Here is a 15,000-nt window from a genome sequence, read left to right on the forward strand (position 1 = left end):
ACGCCCCACTAAATCTCAAAGAGTGTGTGCTTGTAACCTCATACATTTATACAGGTACACAACATATCCCAACGTCACCGCGTCACTGCACGTTGGTTGATTGCGTCACTGCGTCAAAAAATTGCGTCACATGCCACTATTCGGCCTTGTTTTTAACTCATTCCACTGAAGGCCGAATGTGGCTTTTTTTGCCATAATCGACCGAATATATTCGGTTACCGATTAATCGGTGCATCCCTAAATAGTACATAATAGTACTCTTTTTTTTTTTATGCTGACATATCTTGTCCATATGCCTGCAATGTACAGTTGTGATCAAAATTATTCAACCCCCACACAATTTTGGTGGACATTTATTCCGTATTTTGTTTATATTCATATCAAATAAAGATGGATTAAATAGACAAATGCAACTTGAATTATAACATTATATTTTGTAACATACCAAACAGTGTCATTTCTCTTAATATCTCATTGACAAAATTATTCAACCCCTTGAAGATCATAACTCTTAAGAACAGAATTTGAAAAAGGTCTTTTCAATCAGGTGTTGAAAACACCTGTAAATGTGATAAGAACCATAACGAGCAACAATTAAACTGATTGAAAAAGATTGTGACGCTCAACTTCTTGTAGATGGTCAATGGTGTATTTGCAACATGGTGAAGTCCAGGGAGTGGTCAAAGAAGTCAAGAGAGGAGGTAATTTCTCTTCATAAGACAGGATATGGATATAAGAAAATAGCAAAGACATTACACATTCCAAGAGACACACTCGGGAGCATAATTCGCAAGTTTAAAGCTAAAGGCACAGTGGAAACAGAGGATGCTGTGTGCAACTGCTGTCCGGTATTTGAAGCGTACAATGGTGAAAAACCCCCGGGTAACAGCTGAGTAACTACAGCAGGACATTCCAGAGGGGGGAACGCAGGTTTTGTCACAGACATTAAGGCGCGCCCTACGAGATGAAGGCCTCCATGCCAGAACTCCCAGGCGCACCCCACTTCTGACTACCAGGCAGACGAAAAATAGACTCCAGTATGCCAAAAATCATCTGGACAAACTCCAAAGGTTTTGGGAAACTGTTCTATGGAGTGATGAGACAAAAGTGGAACTCTTTGGGCCTATGAATCAACGTTAAGTCTGGAGGAGAAAAAATGAAGCTTACAAAGAGAAGAACACGTTGCTTACTGTTAAGCATGGTGCGGGGTCAATCATGCTCTGGGGCTGTTTCTCGGCCTCAGGTACCGGGAATCTCCAACGCGTTCAAGGCATTATGAATTCTATTTCCTAGCAGGATATATTGGCTGCAAATGTCATGAAGTCAGTGACGAAGCTGAGGCTTGGGAGACGTTGGACCTTCCAACAGGACAAGGATCCCAAGCATACCTCCAAATCAACATCAGAGTGGTTGCAGAAGAAGGGCTGGAAGACTCTGGAGTGGCCTTTACAGTCGCCAGACCTAAATCCTATAGAAAACCTGTGGTGGGACTTGAATAAGGCAGTTGCAGCACGCAAGCCCAAGAATATGAATGAACTGGAGGCCTTTGCCCAAGAGGAATGGGCTAAAATACCTGTAGATCGTTGCAAGAAGCTTGTGTCCGGTTATGTATCACGTTTGAAGGATGTCATTACTGCCAAAGGGTGTTCTACTAAGCACTAAAGATGCATGTAACTAGGGGGTTGAATCATATTGTCAATGAAATATTAAGAAAAATTTCCTTTTTTGGTATTTTTCCTGAAGGAATTCTCCTGAAGGAATCAATAAAGTACTATATATCTATTTTGTAAAATACAGTGTTACAATTTAAGTTGCATTGGTCCATTTGACATATCTTTATTTGATATGACTATAAACAAAATACGGAATAAATGTCCAACTTGCTAAAACACCAAAATTGTGTGGGGGTTGAATAATTTTGATCACAACTGTATCTTGTGATACCTTCTCTGAAGTGCTGAATTTGAACACTTACAATAAAATGCTGGGTCATCACAATATTCCCCCATGAGGGAAAAGCAGTGATGGGAAAATGCTGTCACGAAGCATATGTTGTGAGTCCTCACTTCTTGCTTGTTGTGTTCACTTGTTCACAGGACCACAACCTGCTTGCTCTTAAGCCATGGAAAAACTGCTGGTTCTTACTTTGATGGTCGCCAGAGGTAAGTTCTTTCAAAAATGTGTCGATAAAGAAAGACAATTGCAATTTAGTGTTGAATAATTGGATGTATTTGCTTTAACATTCAGTGAAAAAATAATCGACTGTAAATCCCCAGCAAATTACTGGCTAATAACTGCATGACCTGTATAGCAACATTTACAACATTTTACTGTGAAATTCTTTACTCCAATTTGATGTTACTGCATATATGTTATTTTACTCTCTGCATACTGTCACTTACTGTACAAACTATTGTAATTAGTATGAGTTTGCAGTAATTTGTATTACTGCAGTATTTGTACTGTGAAATAACAGTGAATTGCTGGAAAATATAAGGATATCGCATTTGTTGTAATGGTACAGTCTGTATATTTAGTTACTGTGCAAATAATATTGTTAAATAATGTGAAACTTTACTTATGGGCATCAGTAAAAAAGGTTATAGAATGTTTTGCCGACATGTTTTCAGTCTGCGGATGTGGCCTTCCTACCCACCCTCCTGTGGTGGAACGAGTGGTAGCGGGAGTGGACGTCAGGCCTCACAGTTGGCCGTGGCAGGTGAGGGCCGTCTGACTTGCACTAATCAACACCCATTCATGATATATTGCATTTTAAAGGCCTACTGAAATGAGATTTTCTTATTGAAACGGGGATAGCAGGTCCATTCTATGTGTCATACTTGATCATTTCCCGATATTGCCATATTTTTGCTGAAAGGATTTAGTAGAGAACATCCACGATAAAGTTCGCAACTTTTGGTCGCTATCAGAAAAGCTGTGCCTTTACCGGAAGTCGCAGACGATGACGTCACTCGTTGATAGCTCCTCACATCCTCACATTATTTTTAATGGGAGCCTCCAACAAAAAGAGCTATTCGGACCAAGGAAACGACAATTTTCCCATTAAATTGAGCGAGGATGAAAGATTTGTGTTTGAGGATATTGATAGCGACGGACTAAAAAAAAATTTTTTAAAAATCAAGTAAAAAAAAAAAGAAGCGACTGCATTGGGACGGATTCAGATGTTTTTAGACACATTTACTAGGATAATTCTGGAAAATCCCTTATCTTTCTATTGTGTTGCTAGTGTTTTAGTGAGTATAACAGTACCTGATAGTCGGAGGTGTGTGTCCACGGATGTCTTGACGCCAATGTCTCAGGGAAGTCGACGGCAGCTTTATGGACGGTGCAAGCTCAGCTGATCTCCGGTAAGTGGCGACTTTTTACCACAATTTTCTCACCAAAAACTGCTGGTTGACATTTGGTCGGGATCCATGTTCGCTTGACCGCTCCGATCCATAGGAAAGCTTCACCTCCGGGAATTTTAAACAAGGAATCACCGTGTGTTTGTGTGGCTAAAGGCTAAAGCTTCCCAACTCCATCTTTCTACTTTGATTTCTCCATTATTAATTGAACAAATTGCAAAAGATTCAGCAACACAGATGTCCAAAATACTGTGTAATTATGCGGTTAAAGCAGACGACTTTTAGCTGTGTGTGTGTGTGTGTGCGCAGCGCTAATATTTCCTAACAGTCTGTGACGTCTTGCGTACACGTCATCATTCCGCGACGTTTTCAACAAGAAACTCCGAGGAAATTTAAAATTGCAATTTAGTAAACTAAAAAGGCTGTATTGGCATGTGTTGCAATGTTAATATTTCATCATTGATATATAAACTATCAGACTGTGTGGTGGGTAGTAGTGGGTTTCAGAAGGCCTTTAAAGATGTATAGATACTAGGGGTGTGGGAAAAAAATAGATTCGAATACGAATCGGGATTCTCACGTTGTGCGATTCAGAATCAATTATCTTTTTTTTTTTTTTTTAATCTAATTTTTTTTTTTTTTTTTTATCAATCCAACAAATTAATACACAGCAATACCATAACAATACAATCCAATTCCAAAACCAAACCTGACCCAGCAACACTCAGAACTGCAATAAACAGAGCAATTGAGAGGAGACACAAACACGACACAGAACAAACCAAAAGTAGTGAAACAAAAATCTATATTAGTTATAATTTCAGCATAGCAGTGATTAAAAATCCCTCATTGACATTATCATTAAACATTTATAAAAATTACAGTGTGTGTCACAGTGGCTTACACTTCCATTGCATCTCATAAGCTTGACAACACACTGTGTCCAATGTTTTCACAAAGATAAAATAAGTCATATTTTTGGTTCGTTTAATAGTTAAAACAAATTTACATTATTGCAATCAGTTGATAAAACATTGTCCTTTACAATTATAAAAGCTTTTTTTTTTTTTAAATCTACTAGTCTGCTAGCATGTCAGCAGACTGGGTAGATCCTGCTGAAATCCTATGTATTGAACAAATACAGAATTGTTTTGATTCGGAAAACTATCGTTTTTGAATCGAGAATCGCGTTGAATCGAAAAAATCGATATATAATTGAACCGCGACCCCAAGAATCGATATTGAATTGAATTGTGGGACACCCAAATATTCGCAGCCCTAATAAATACATTGGACATGACATGCGATGCATGTAGTCGTGGTCAAAAGTTTACATACACTTGTAAAGAACATAATGTCATGGCTGTCTTGAGTTTCCGATCATTTCTACAAGTCTTTTTTTTTGTGATAGAGTGATTGGAGCACATACTTGTTGGTCACCAAAAAACATTCATGAAGTTTGGTTCTTTTATGAATTTATTATGGGTATACTGAAAATGTGAGCAAATCTGCTGGGTCAAAAGTATACATACAGCAATGTTAATATTTGGTTACATGTCCCTTGACAAGTTTCACTGCAATAAAGCGCTTTTGGTAGCCATCCACAACGTTCTGGTTGATTTTTTCACCACTCCTCTTGACAAAAATTGGTGCAGTTCAGCTAAATTTGTTGGTTTTCTGACATGGACTTGTTTCTTCAGCATTGTCTACCCATTTAAGTCAGGACTTTGGGAAGGCCATTCTAAAACCTTAACTCTAGCCTAATTTAGCCATTCCTTTACCACTTTTGATGTGTGTTTGGGGTCATTGTCCTGTTGGGAAACCCAACTGCGACCAAGACCCAACCTCCGAGCTGATGAATTTAGCTTGTCCTGAAGAATCTGGAGGTAATCCTCTTTTTTTCATCGTCCAATTTACTCTCTGTAAAGCACCAGTTCCATTGGCAGCAAAACAGGCCCAGAGCATAATACTACCACCACCATGCTTGACGGTAGGTTTGGTGTTCCTGGGATTAAAGGCCTCACCTTTTTTCCTCCAAACATATTGCTGGGTATTGTGCCCGAACAGCTAAATTTTTTGTTTCATCTGACATCACTTGGACAAAGATAAGACCTTCCGGAGTTCTGTGACCCCTCTTTTTAAAACTTCAGTTCAGTTCAGTTTCAGTTTATTTTAAACATGCATACAAGAAAATGTAATTCATCACATATTTCCTGTCATTTTATTACAGCACGTCCGAAAAGGAGTAGGAAGAAGCCGAGTTTATTTAATCCTACCCCTTTTCAGACCATAGCAATTGTATCCTATGTCATTGTCCGCTGTAACGTAACAGTGAATAATAATAAATAATTTAAAAATATAATATACCATAATAATAGTAATAATATTATACCATAATAATATACCAAAGTAAGTAAACAAATATTAAATACATAAATGATAAATGGGTTGTACTTGTATAGCGCTTTTCTACCTTCAAGGTACTCAAAGCGCTTTGACAATACTTCCACATTCACCCATTCACACACACATTCACACACTGATGGAGGGAGCTGCCATGCAAGGCGCTAACCAGCACTCATCAGGAGCAAGGGGGAAGTCTCTTGCTCAGGACACAACGGAAGTGACGAGGTTGGTACTAGGTGGGGATTGAACCAGGGACCCTCGGGTTGCACAGGGCCACTCTCTCACTGCGCCACGCCAATACATAAATTGTTACATAAATATTTGTCTCAATAAAAAATACAAATAAATAAATAAATTAATAAATAAATAAAAAGGGTTCCAGATGTTTTTGGGAATTTTTCTTTTTTTTTTTTTGCAAAATGCCTTTTTGGAAAACAACCCTAAAACGCTGTATACTATATAAACGGGTTCAGATCAACACAGGATAATTATTTTCATAAAATGGAAAAATTACATACTAACATTAAAAAACCCTTTAAAAACGATATATTTTTCGTTTAAAATTAAAGTTGCTGTGTTTAAAAATCTGTTAAAACACTTTTAAAAAAGAGGCCAAAAAAGGTTAAAGCCACACAATTGTTATCTACTGTATAAACCTGTGGTTCTTCACCTTCTTGGAGGTACAGAACCCCACAAATTCCACGCATTAACCGAATCCTTCTTTAATGAAAAATATTTAAAAAATTATAATTTCAAATTCAAGACATAGTTATGTTTTTTTTTTTTTTTTTATTGGTGCATAAAATGAACAGTCTATGAACATCCCCTTGTTCAAAGAACAAAACCAACACATGAACTCACAACAAATTACATTTCTGCAAATCAGATGGAAAATTAAAGGTAACATTGTTTAAGGGTATCCATAATACGCCGATAGGGAGAAGTTTTTATTCACACGATGAGTCTGGTGTGTCGCCGAACTCCTGAGGCCGACTCATCGAACCCCTATGGTTCGATCGAACCCAGGTTAAGAACCACTGGTATAAACAGAGATAAAAATGTTTGATAAAAAAGTCCTGACCATTGCATACATGACTTACCTGATATGGTCAAAACAACCAAAATCCCATGAAGTGGGCTCAAATGGACATGACTGAATCCCCTCAGCTTCACTTACTCTTTACCCCAGCATGCAGTGTACTTTACAACATCCTCCATGTATTTGTGCTGCACAGGTGTCCCTCCAGTCAGACAGCAGGGGGCGCTGGAGTCACGTGTGTGGAGGAACTCTCATCACAGCTGCGTGGGTCCTCACTGCTGCACACTGCATCAGGTAGACCCCAAACATCAGAAATGAACACATCATACAGCATGGAATTTATTTCAAATTTGAATTTTATTTTGATCAAATCTGTAATAAAAGTAACATTTCCCCCTCATTGTGCAGAAGAAGAAGGTGTAGGTATTAAACTACAGCATTTTAGTTAAACCGGTACATGACTTTCCACTCGTATTTGGGGTCTAGATCAGGGGTGTCAAGCTAATTTTAGATTGGGGAAAAATCTACTCCCAAGTGGTAAAATTACGTCACAATAACTTAAAAATAAAGACAACTTCAGATTGTTTTCTCTGTTCCAAAACAGAACAAGCATATTCTGAAATTGTACAAATCATAATGTTGTTGAAACTCCTCGGCGGCAAGGCCCCAGGGGTGGATGAGATCCGCCCCGAGTTCCTTAAAGCTCTGGATGCTGTGGGGCTGTCTTGGTTGACAAGACTTTGCAGCATCGCGTAGACATCGGGGTCGGTACCTCTGGATTGGCAAACCGGGGTGGTGGTTCCTCTCTTTAAGAAGGGAAACCGGAGGGTGTGTTCCAACTATCGCTGGCTCACACTCCTCAGCCTTCCCTGTAAGGTCTATTCAGATGTACTGAAGAGGAGGCTACGTCGGATAATCGAACCCCGGATTCAGGAGGAACAGCGTGGTTTTCGTCCTGGTCGTGGAACTGTGGACCAGCTCTATACTCTCGGCAGGGTTCTTGAGGGTGCATAGGAGTTTGCCCAACCAGTCTACATGTGCTTTGTGGACTTGGAGAAGGCATTCGACCGTGTCACTCGGGAAGTCCTGTGGGGAGTGCTCAGAGAGTATGGGGTAACAGACTGTCTGATTGTGGGGGTCCGCTCCCTGTACAATCAGTGTCAGAGCTTGATCCGCATTGCCGGCAGAAAGTCAGACCCGTTTCCAGTGAGAGTTGGACTCCGCTAAGGCTGCCCTTTGTCACCGATTCTGTTCATAACTTTTATGGACAGAATTTCGAGACCCGGGCAAGGCTTTGAGGGGATCCGGTTTGATGGCTGCAGGATTAGGTCTCTGCTTTTTGCAGGTGATGTGGTCCTGATGGCTTCATCTGGCCAGGATCTTCAGCTCTCACTGGATCGGTTCGCAGTGTGAAGCGACTGGGATGAGAATCAGCACTGTAGATGTTAAAATTCCTAAATTCCTTGCAATACCTCGTTGAGAAATGTTTTTCTTAAACTGTTGGACAATTTGCTCACGCATTTGTTCTTGTTTGCAAATGACTGAAGCTGATTTTATAACCAATCATGGCCTGTTCACCTGTGGGATCTACCAAACAAGTGTTTGATGAGCATTCCTCAACATCCTCAGTCTTTTTTTACCACTTGTGACAGTTTTTTTTTTTTAAACATGTTGCAGGCATCAAATTCTAAATTAGCTAATATTTGTAAAAAAAACCCCAAAAAAAACCAAGTTGATCAGTTTGTCCTTGCAGTCTATTCAATTGAATATAGGTTTGAAAAGGATTCATTGTTGTGGAAGACTTGCTCTTCCGGGTTCTTCGGACCACCAATCACGGACATGATAGCCACGTTCATCTCTGTGAACAATGTTTTATTTTTCAATAAATGTTCTTTGCGTTCTTTTTCAGTAATTTCTGTCCGTCTCGCTCTCACTCTCGTTCGTGCTCATTCTCCTGTTCCGCCATCAACAACTCTGTCTCTCCTTCCCGACTGCTGCCTTTAACTGAGCAAAAGGTCATTAGACAAACACTCTCAGCTGCATCATCTACCCACCTGTCGCTGATCTCGAAGCCGGTCCTGGTACTCCCTGCTTCGCTGCAGGTCCGCAGGCCACGCCCCCCCAAAAAATTGGATACAGTTTTATTTACGATTTACACAACGTGCCAACTTCACTGGTTTTGGGGTTTGTCAATGTGCACAACAATATTGAACCGTCAAAAATATCAAACCTCACACATAAAAAAAAACTTGTGCTAGCAGCAGCCGCTACAACTACAGCGTGGAAGTGGGGAAGCACAGTTTGGAGGCGAGCGAGGAGAATTCCATGGTTCGCAGGGCGTCCCAGATGGTCACCCATGAAAACTACAACATCTTTCTCAGCCGGTAACTGCACCCGTTGAAGTGGACGTGAAGTATCATTACATGATTGTAAAATGTGGCTTTTCCAGTAACGACATCGCCCTGATCAAACTCTCCTCCCCGGTGCTCTTGTCTGACACCATCATGCCTGCCTGCCTCCCACAGCCCCATGCTGTCCTTCCCCACGGCACCGCATGCTACGTCACCGGCTGGGGTCGGCTGTCCAGTGAGTGTTGCCTACCATCACTAAGTTCCTATTATTGCATATAGCAATAAGGTTGCTGAAATCAAATGAGCAAATTGCAACACTGCCTACACACGCACCCTTGCAAAAATGCAAAATGCTTCATTCTTTTTGGTAGCAGCAAACACGGGATGGAAAACGTTCCACTGGTCACTCGACACAGACGTCACCAACGTCATCAAAGCTAAAAATAATGCATTCGCGAGCACGTTTTTAATTCATTAGTAGCACCGAACCGGTAAAACGTACAATCCTAGAAAGATGATTAACCCTTGTGGGATGTTTATATTGTTGTTACTCAGCCAGCATTTGTGGGTCTGATGGACCAGTTGCATTTTGTAGCTTTTAATGCCTCACAATCAAACACTTTCATGTTAAAATACTGAACAGATGTTTATTGAGAAAAGGTAAACATCCATTCAGTATTTTAGCACGCACACACACACACACACACACACACACACACACACACACGCACGCACGCACACACACAGCAGCAGGCCTGGACAGAAGGAGGACAGAGTATAGGTACACAGAACATCAGAGGGTCAAATGTGCGAGAAAATGAGAGCAGACAGTGTTGACAAACAATGCTGCAACCTTGTGTGGGAACCGAAGATGCAGAAACACAAAAGAAGAATCTCTGTGGGATGCAAAAACTGGCAGAAAAAGTTTTCGTGCAACGTTCATATTGTTGTTACTCAGCCAGCGTTTGTGGGTCTGATGAACCTGTTGCATTTTGTGGCTTTTAATTCCTCACAATCGAATACTTTCATGTTAAAATACTGAACAGATGTATATTGGAAAAAGGTAAACATCTGTTCAGTATTTTAACACACACACACACAAACACACACACACACACGCGTGCGCACACACACACACATGCACGCACGCACACACACAGCAGCAGGCCTGGACAGGAAGAGTACTGAGTGTAGGTACACAGAACATCAGAGGGTCAAATGTGCGAGAAAATGAGAGCAGACAGTGTTGACAAACAATGTTGCAACCTTGTGGGGGAACCGCAGGTGCAAAAACACAAAAGAAAAATCCCTGTGGGTTGCAGAACCTGGCAGAGAAATTTTCTGTGCAACGTTTCAAATTGTTGTTACTGGTTTGTGGGTCTGATGGACCCGTGGCATTTTGTGGCTTTTAATGCCTCACAATCGATCACTTTTATGCCAAAACCCCTGCCACACCCCGCTTCCCCGCAGGCGCGCAGGCCACGCCCACCACAATGGGGCTAATAGAAGTGTGGGGTTTGATGTTCTGTGTACCACACACACACACACATACACACACACACACACACACACACACACACACACACACACACACAGAGCAGGCCTAGACAGGAAGAGGACAGAGTGTAGGTACACAGAACATCAGAGGGTCAAATGTGCGAGAAAATGAGAGCAGACAGTGTTGACAAACAATGTTGCAACCTTGTGTGGGAACCGAAGATGCAGAAACACAAAAGAAGAATCTCTGTGGGATGCAAAAACTGGCAGAAAAAGTTTTCGTGCAACGTTCATATTGTTGTTACTCAGCCAGCGTTTGTGGGTCTGATGAACCTGTTGCATTTTGTGGCTTTTAATTCCTCACAATCGAATACTTTCATGTTAAAATACTGAACAGATGTATATTGGAAAAAGGTAAACATCTGTTCAGTATTTTAACACACACACACACACACACACACACACACGCGCGCGCACACACACACGCATGCACGCACGCACACACACAGCAGCAGGCCTGGACAGGAGGAGGACTGAGTGTAGGTACACAGAACATCAGAGGGTCAAATGTGCGAGAAAATGAGAGCAGACAGTGTTAACAAACAATGTTGCAACCTTGTGGGGGAACCGCAGGTGCAAAAACACAAAAGAAAAATCCCTGTGGGTTGCAGAACCTGGCAGAGAAATTTTCTGTGCAACGTTTCAAATTGTTGTTACTGGTTTGTGGGTCTGATGGACCCGTGGCATTTTGTGGCTTTTAATGCCTCACAATCGATCACTTTTATGCCAAAACCCCTGCCACACCCCGCTTCCCCGCAGGCGCGCAGGCCACGCCCACCACAATGGGGCTAATAGAAGTGTGGGGTTTGATGTTCTGTGTACCACACACACACACACACATACACACACACACACACACACACACACACACACAGAGCAGGCCTAGACAGGAAGAGGACAGAGTGTAGGTACACAGAACATCAGAGGGTCAAATGTGCGAGAAAATGAGAGCAGACAGTGTTGACAAACAATGTTGCAAACTTGTGTGGGAACCGCAGATGCAGAAACACAAAAGAAGAATCTCTGTGGGATGCAAAAACTGGCAGAAAAAGTTTTCGTGCAACGTTCATATTGTTGTTACTCAGCCAGCGTTTGTGGGTCTGATGAACCTGTTGCATTTTGTGGCTTTTAATGTCTCACAATCAAACACTTTTATGTTAAAATACTGAACAGATGTTTATTGGGATAAGGTAAACATCTGTTCTGTAATGATTCACTGACTTTGGCTCATTTTCTGTGAAATACATATATCAGAATAAATATTTAATGACCACACACCATACACCCCCCCTACACATATGGGCTAATAGAAGTGTGGAAATTGATGTTCTGTGTACCACACACACACACACACACACACACACACACGGCAGGCCTAGACAGGAGGAGGACAGAGTGTAGGTACACAGAACATCAGAGGGTCAAATGTGCCAGAAAATGAGAGCAGACAGTGTTGACAAACAATGTTGCAACCTTGTGTGGGAACTGCAGGTGCAGAAACACAAAAGAAGAATCCCTGTGGGTTGCAGAAACTGGCAGAGAAATTTTCTGCGCAACGTTTCATATTGTTGTTACTCAGCCAGGGTTTGTGGGTCTGGTGGACCCATTGCATTTGGTGGCTTTTAATGCCTCACAATCAAACACCTTTATGTTAAAAATACTGAACAGATGTTTATTGGGATAAGGTAAACATCTGTTCAGTATTTTAACACACACACACACACACACACACACACACACACACACACACAGCAGGCCTTGACAGGAAGAGGACAGAGTGTAGGTACACAGAACATCAGAGGGTCAAATGTGCGAGAAAATGAGAGCAGACAGTGTTGACAAACAATGTTGCGACCTTGTGTGTGAACCGCAGGTGCAGAAACACAAAAGAAGAATTCCTGTGGGATGAAGAAACCGGCAGATAATTTTTTTGTGCAACGTTTCATATTGTTGTTACTCAGCCAGCGTTTGTGGGTCTGATGGACCCGTTGCATTTTGTGGCTTTTAATGCCTCACAATCGATCACTTTTATGCTAAAATACTGAACAAATGTTTATTGGGATAAGGTAAACATATGTTCAGTATTTTAACACGCACATGCACACACACACACACACACACACACACACACACACACACACACACACACACAACAGGCATTGACAGGAGGAGGACAGAGTGTAGGTACACAGAACATCAGAGGGTCAAATGTGCGAGAAAATGAGAGCAGACAGTGTTGACAAACAATGTTGCAACCTTGTGTGGAAACCGCATATGCAGAAACACTAAAGAAGAATCCCTGTGGGACGCAAAAACAGGCAGAGAAATTTTCTGTGCAACATTTCAAATTGTTGTTACTCAGCCAGCGTTTGTGGGTCTGATGGACCCGTTGCATTTTGTGGCTTTTAATGCCTCACAATCAATCACTTTTATGCTAAAATACTGAACAGATGTTTATTTGGATAAGGTAAACATATGTTCAGTATTTTAACACGCGCACGCACGCACACACACACACACACACACACAACAGGCCTTGACAGGAGGAGGACAGAGTGTAGGTACACAGAACATCAGAGGGTCAAATGTGCGAGAAAATGAGAGCAGACAGTGTTGACAAACAATGTTGCAATCTTGTGTGGGAACCGCATATGCAGAAACACTAAAGAAGAATCCCTGTGGGACGCAAAAACTGGCAGAGAAATTTTCCATGCAACGTTCATATTGTTGTTACTCAGCCAGCGTTTGAGGGTCTGATGGACCCGTTCCATTTTGTGGCTTTTAATGTCTCACAATCAAACACCTTTATGTTACAATACTGAACAGATGTTTATTGGGATAAGGTAAACATCTTGCTCAAGGACACAATGGACGTGACGAGGTTGGTAGAAGGTGGGGATCCAACCAGGAACCCTCAGGTTGCTGGCACGTCCTCCCCCCCTTTATAAGTAAAAATATAGTCCGAAATTAACACAACTTCATGAGGCTATTTTATCAGGCTGATGTTTAATTGTCCCCCACACTCACCTTATTTGTCTTACTTCTGATCGTACTCACCCAGCTGACGGCCCGATGGCTGACATCCTGCAGCAGGCTCGACTGCTGGTGGTCGGCCGTGACACCTGCTCCCAGCCTGACTGGTGGGGCGTCCTGGCGACGGACAAGATGGTCTGTGCTGGTGATGACGGCGTCTCTGCCGGCTGTAACGTGAGCACACACATACACGCACACGCACACACACACACACACATGCACAGACACACACAGACGTGCAAAATGGGGACCCGTAAAAATCTTTATGGTGAAAGTGAAAATAGGGAAAAAAAATGCACAAGTTGCTGTTGGTTCCAGGGAGACTCCGGGGGTCCTCTGAACTGCCAGAACCCGAATGGCACATGGAGCGTCCATGGAGTGGTGAGCTTCGGTTCTGGCCAGGGCTGCAACGTCACCCAGAAGCCAACCGTCTTCACCCAAGTCAGCTCCTACATGGACTGGATCAACAAAGTGAGAAGCATTTTTCACATAATCGTACCACATGTGACATGCAGTAACTGGAGAAGCCTAAGGTGGAGAACCGAGTGTGTTAATGATTGTCATTTCTTCTGTATTTGCAGGTTATGAGCAGCTACTGACGAGGACGCTCAATTGTTTGTCAAATTTATTTTTTGGGTATTTTGGCATACCGTAGCAAAGGGATTCATACGGCCTCAATGCAATGCAGTCTGCTGAAAACTATGGAAAACGGCACTCTCGGTAGCAACTGATGTGTTCAAAGTCGGAATTTCCACAAAACATGTTTCAAGACATCCAACACTCTACTACCGACTGGCGGCTAAAGTGGATAGTGCCCCCCCCCCCAATTTGTTGATGTGTTTCGAATAATAACACTGAATTTAAAAATGAATTAAAACACTTTTAAAAAGAGTCCAAAAAAGGTTAAAGCCGCACAATTTTTATCTACTGTATAAACCAGTAGTTCTTAACCTTCTTGGAGGTACCAAACCCCACAAATTTCATATGCACATTCACCAAATTCTTCTTTCGTGAAAAAAATAAAATAATAATAATTTTAAATTCAAGACAAAGTTATGTTTTTGTTTTTTTTATTGGTGCATAAAATGTTTCATATGTCAGGTAAACTGCGACAAATGCGGCTGTACGAATCCTCTTACTACTGCGTAGCCCAATGTAACTTTTAAAGACTCATTTATAGTCTCCTCTTAAAATAAACAGGTGTTTAACAATACTGAAATAAAACCCATTGCAAAATAATTAACATATC

At 41.6% G+C, this 15,000-nt stretch overlaps 1 protein-coding gene across 3 annotated transcripts in view; it reads left to right on the forward strand.

The window, feature by feature from the left end:
- Positions 1–2,026: 2,026 nt before the first annotated feature.
- The window catches only part of LOC133554718 (chymotrypsin-like elastase family member 2A), a 13,016-nt gene continuing 42 nt past the window's right edge, over positions 2,027–15,000 (forward strand). The window contains exons 1-8 of one of the 3 annotated variants that reach the window (XM_061903788.1): positions 2,027–2,162; positions 2,631–2,719; positions 7,007–7,104; positions 9,069–9,194; positions 9,260–9,396; positions 13,780–13,925; positions 14,070–14,222; positions 14,333–15,000. The exon at positions 14,333–15,000 is cut by the window's right edge and continues 42 nt beyond it. In XM_061903788.1, coding sequence (XP_061759772.1) covers positions 2,123–2,162; positions 2,631–2,719; positions 7,007–7,104; positions 9,069–9,194; positions 9,260–9,396; positions 13,780–13,925; positions 14,070–14,222; positions 14,333–14,350 — 807 coding nt within the window. In that variant the 5' untranslated portion in view covers positions 2,027–2,122 and the 3' untranslated portion in view covers positions 14,351–15,000. The remainder of the gene's footprint in view (positions 2,163–2,630; positions 2,720–7,006; positions 7,105–9,068; positions 9,195–9,259; positions 9,397–13,779; positions 13,926–14,069; positions 14,223–14,332) is intronic. The other 2 variants (XM_061903790.1, XM_061903789.1) reach the window with 2 other exon arrangements.

The sequence above is a fragment of the Nerophis ophidion genome, linkage group LG06 (assembly GCF_033978795.1).
Source record: "Nerophis ophidion isolate RoL-2023_Sa linkage group LG06, RoL_Noph_v1.0, whole genome shotgun sequence".
NCBI lineage: Eukaryota > Metazoa > Chordata > Actinopteri > Syngnathiformes > Syngnathidae > Nerophis > Nerophis ophidion.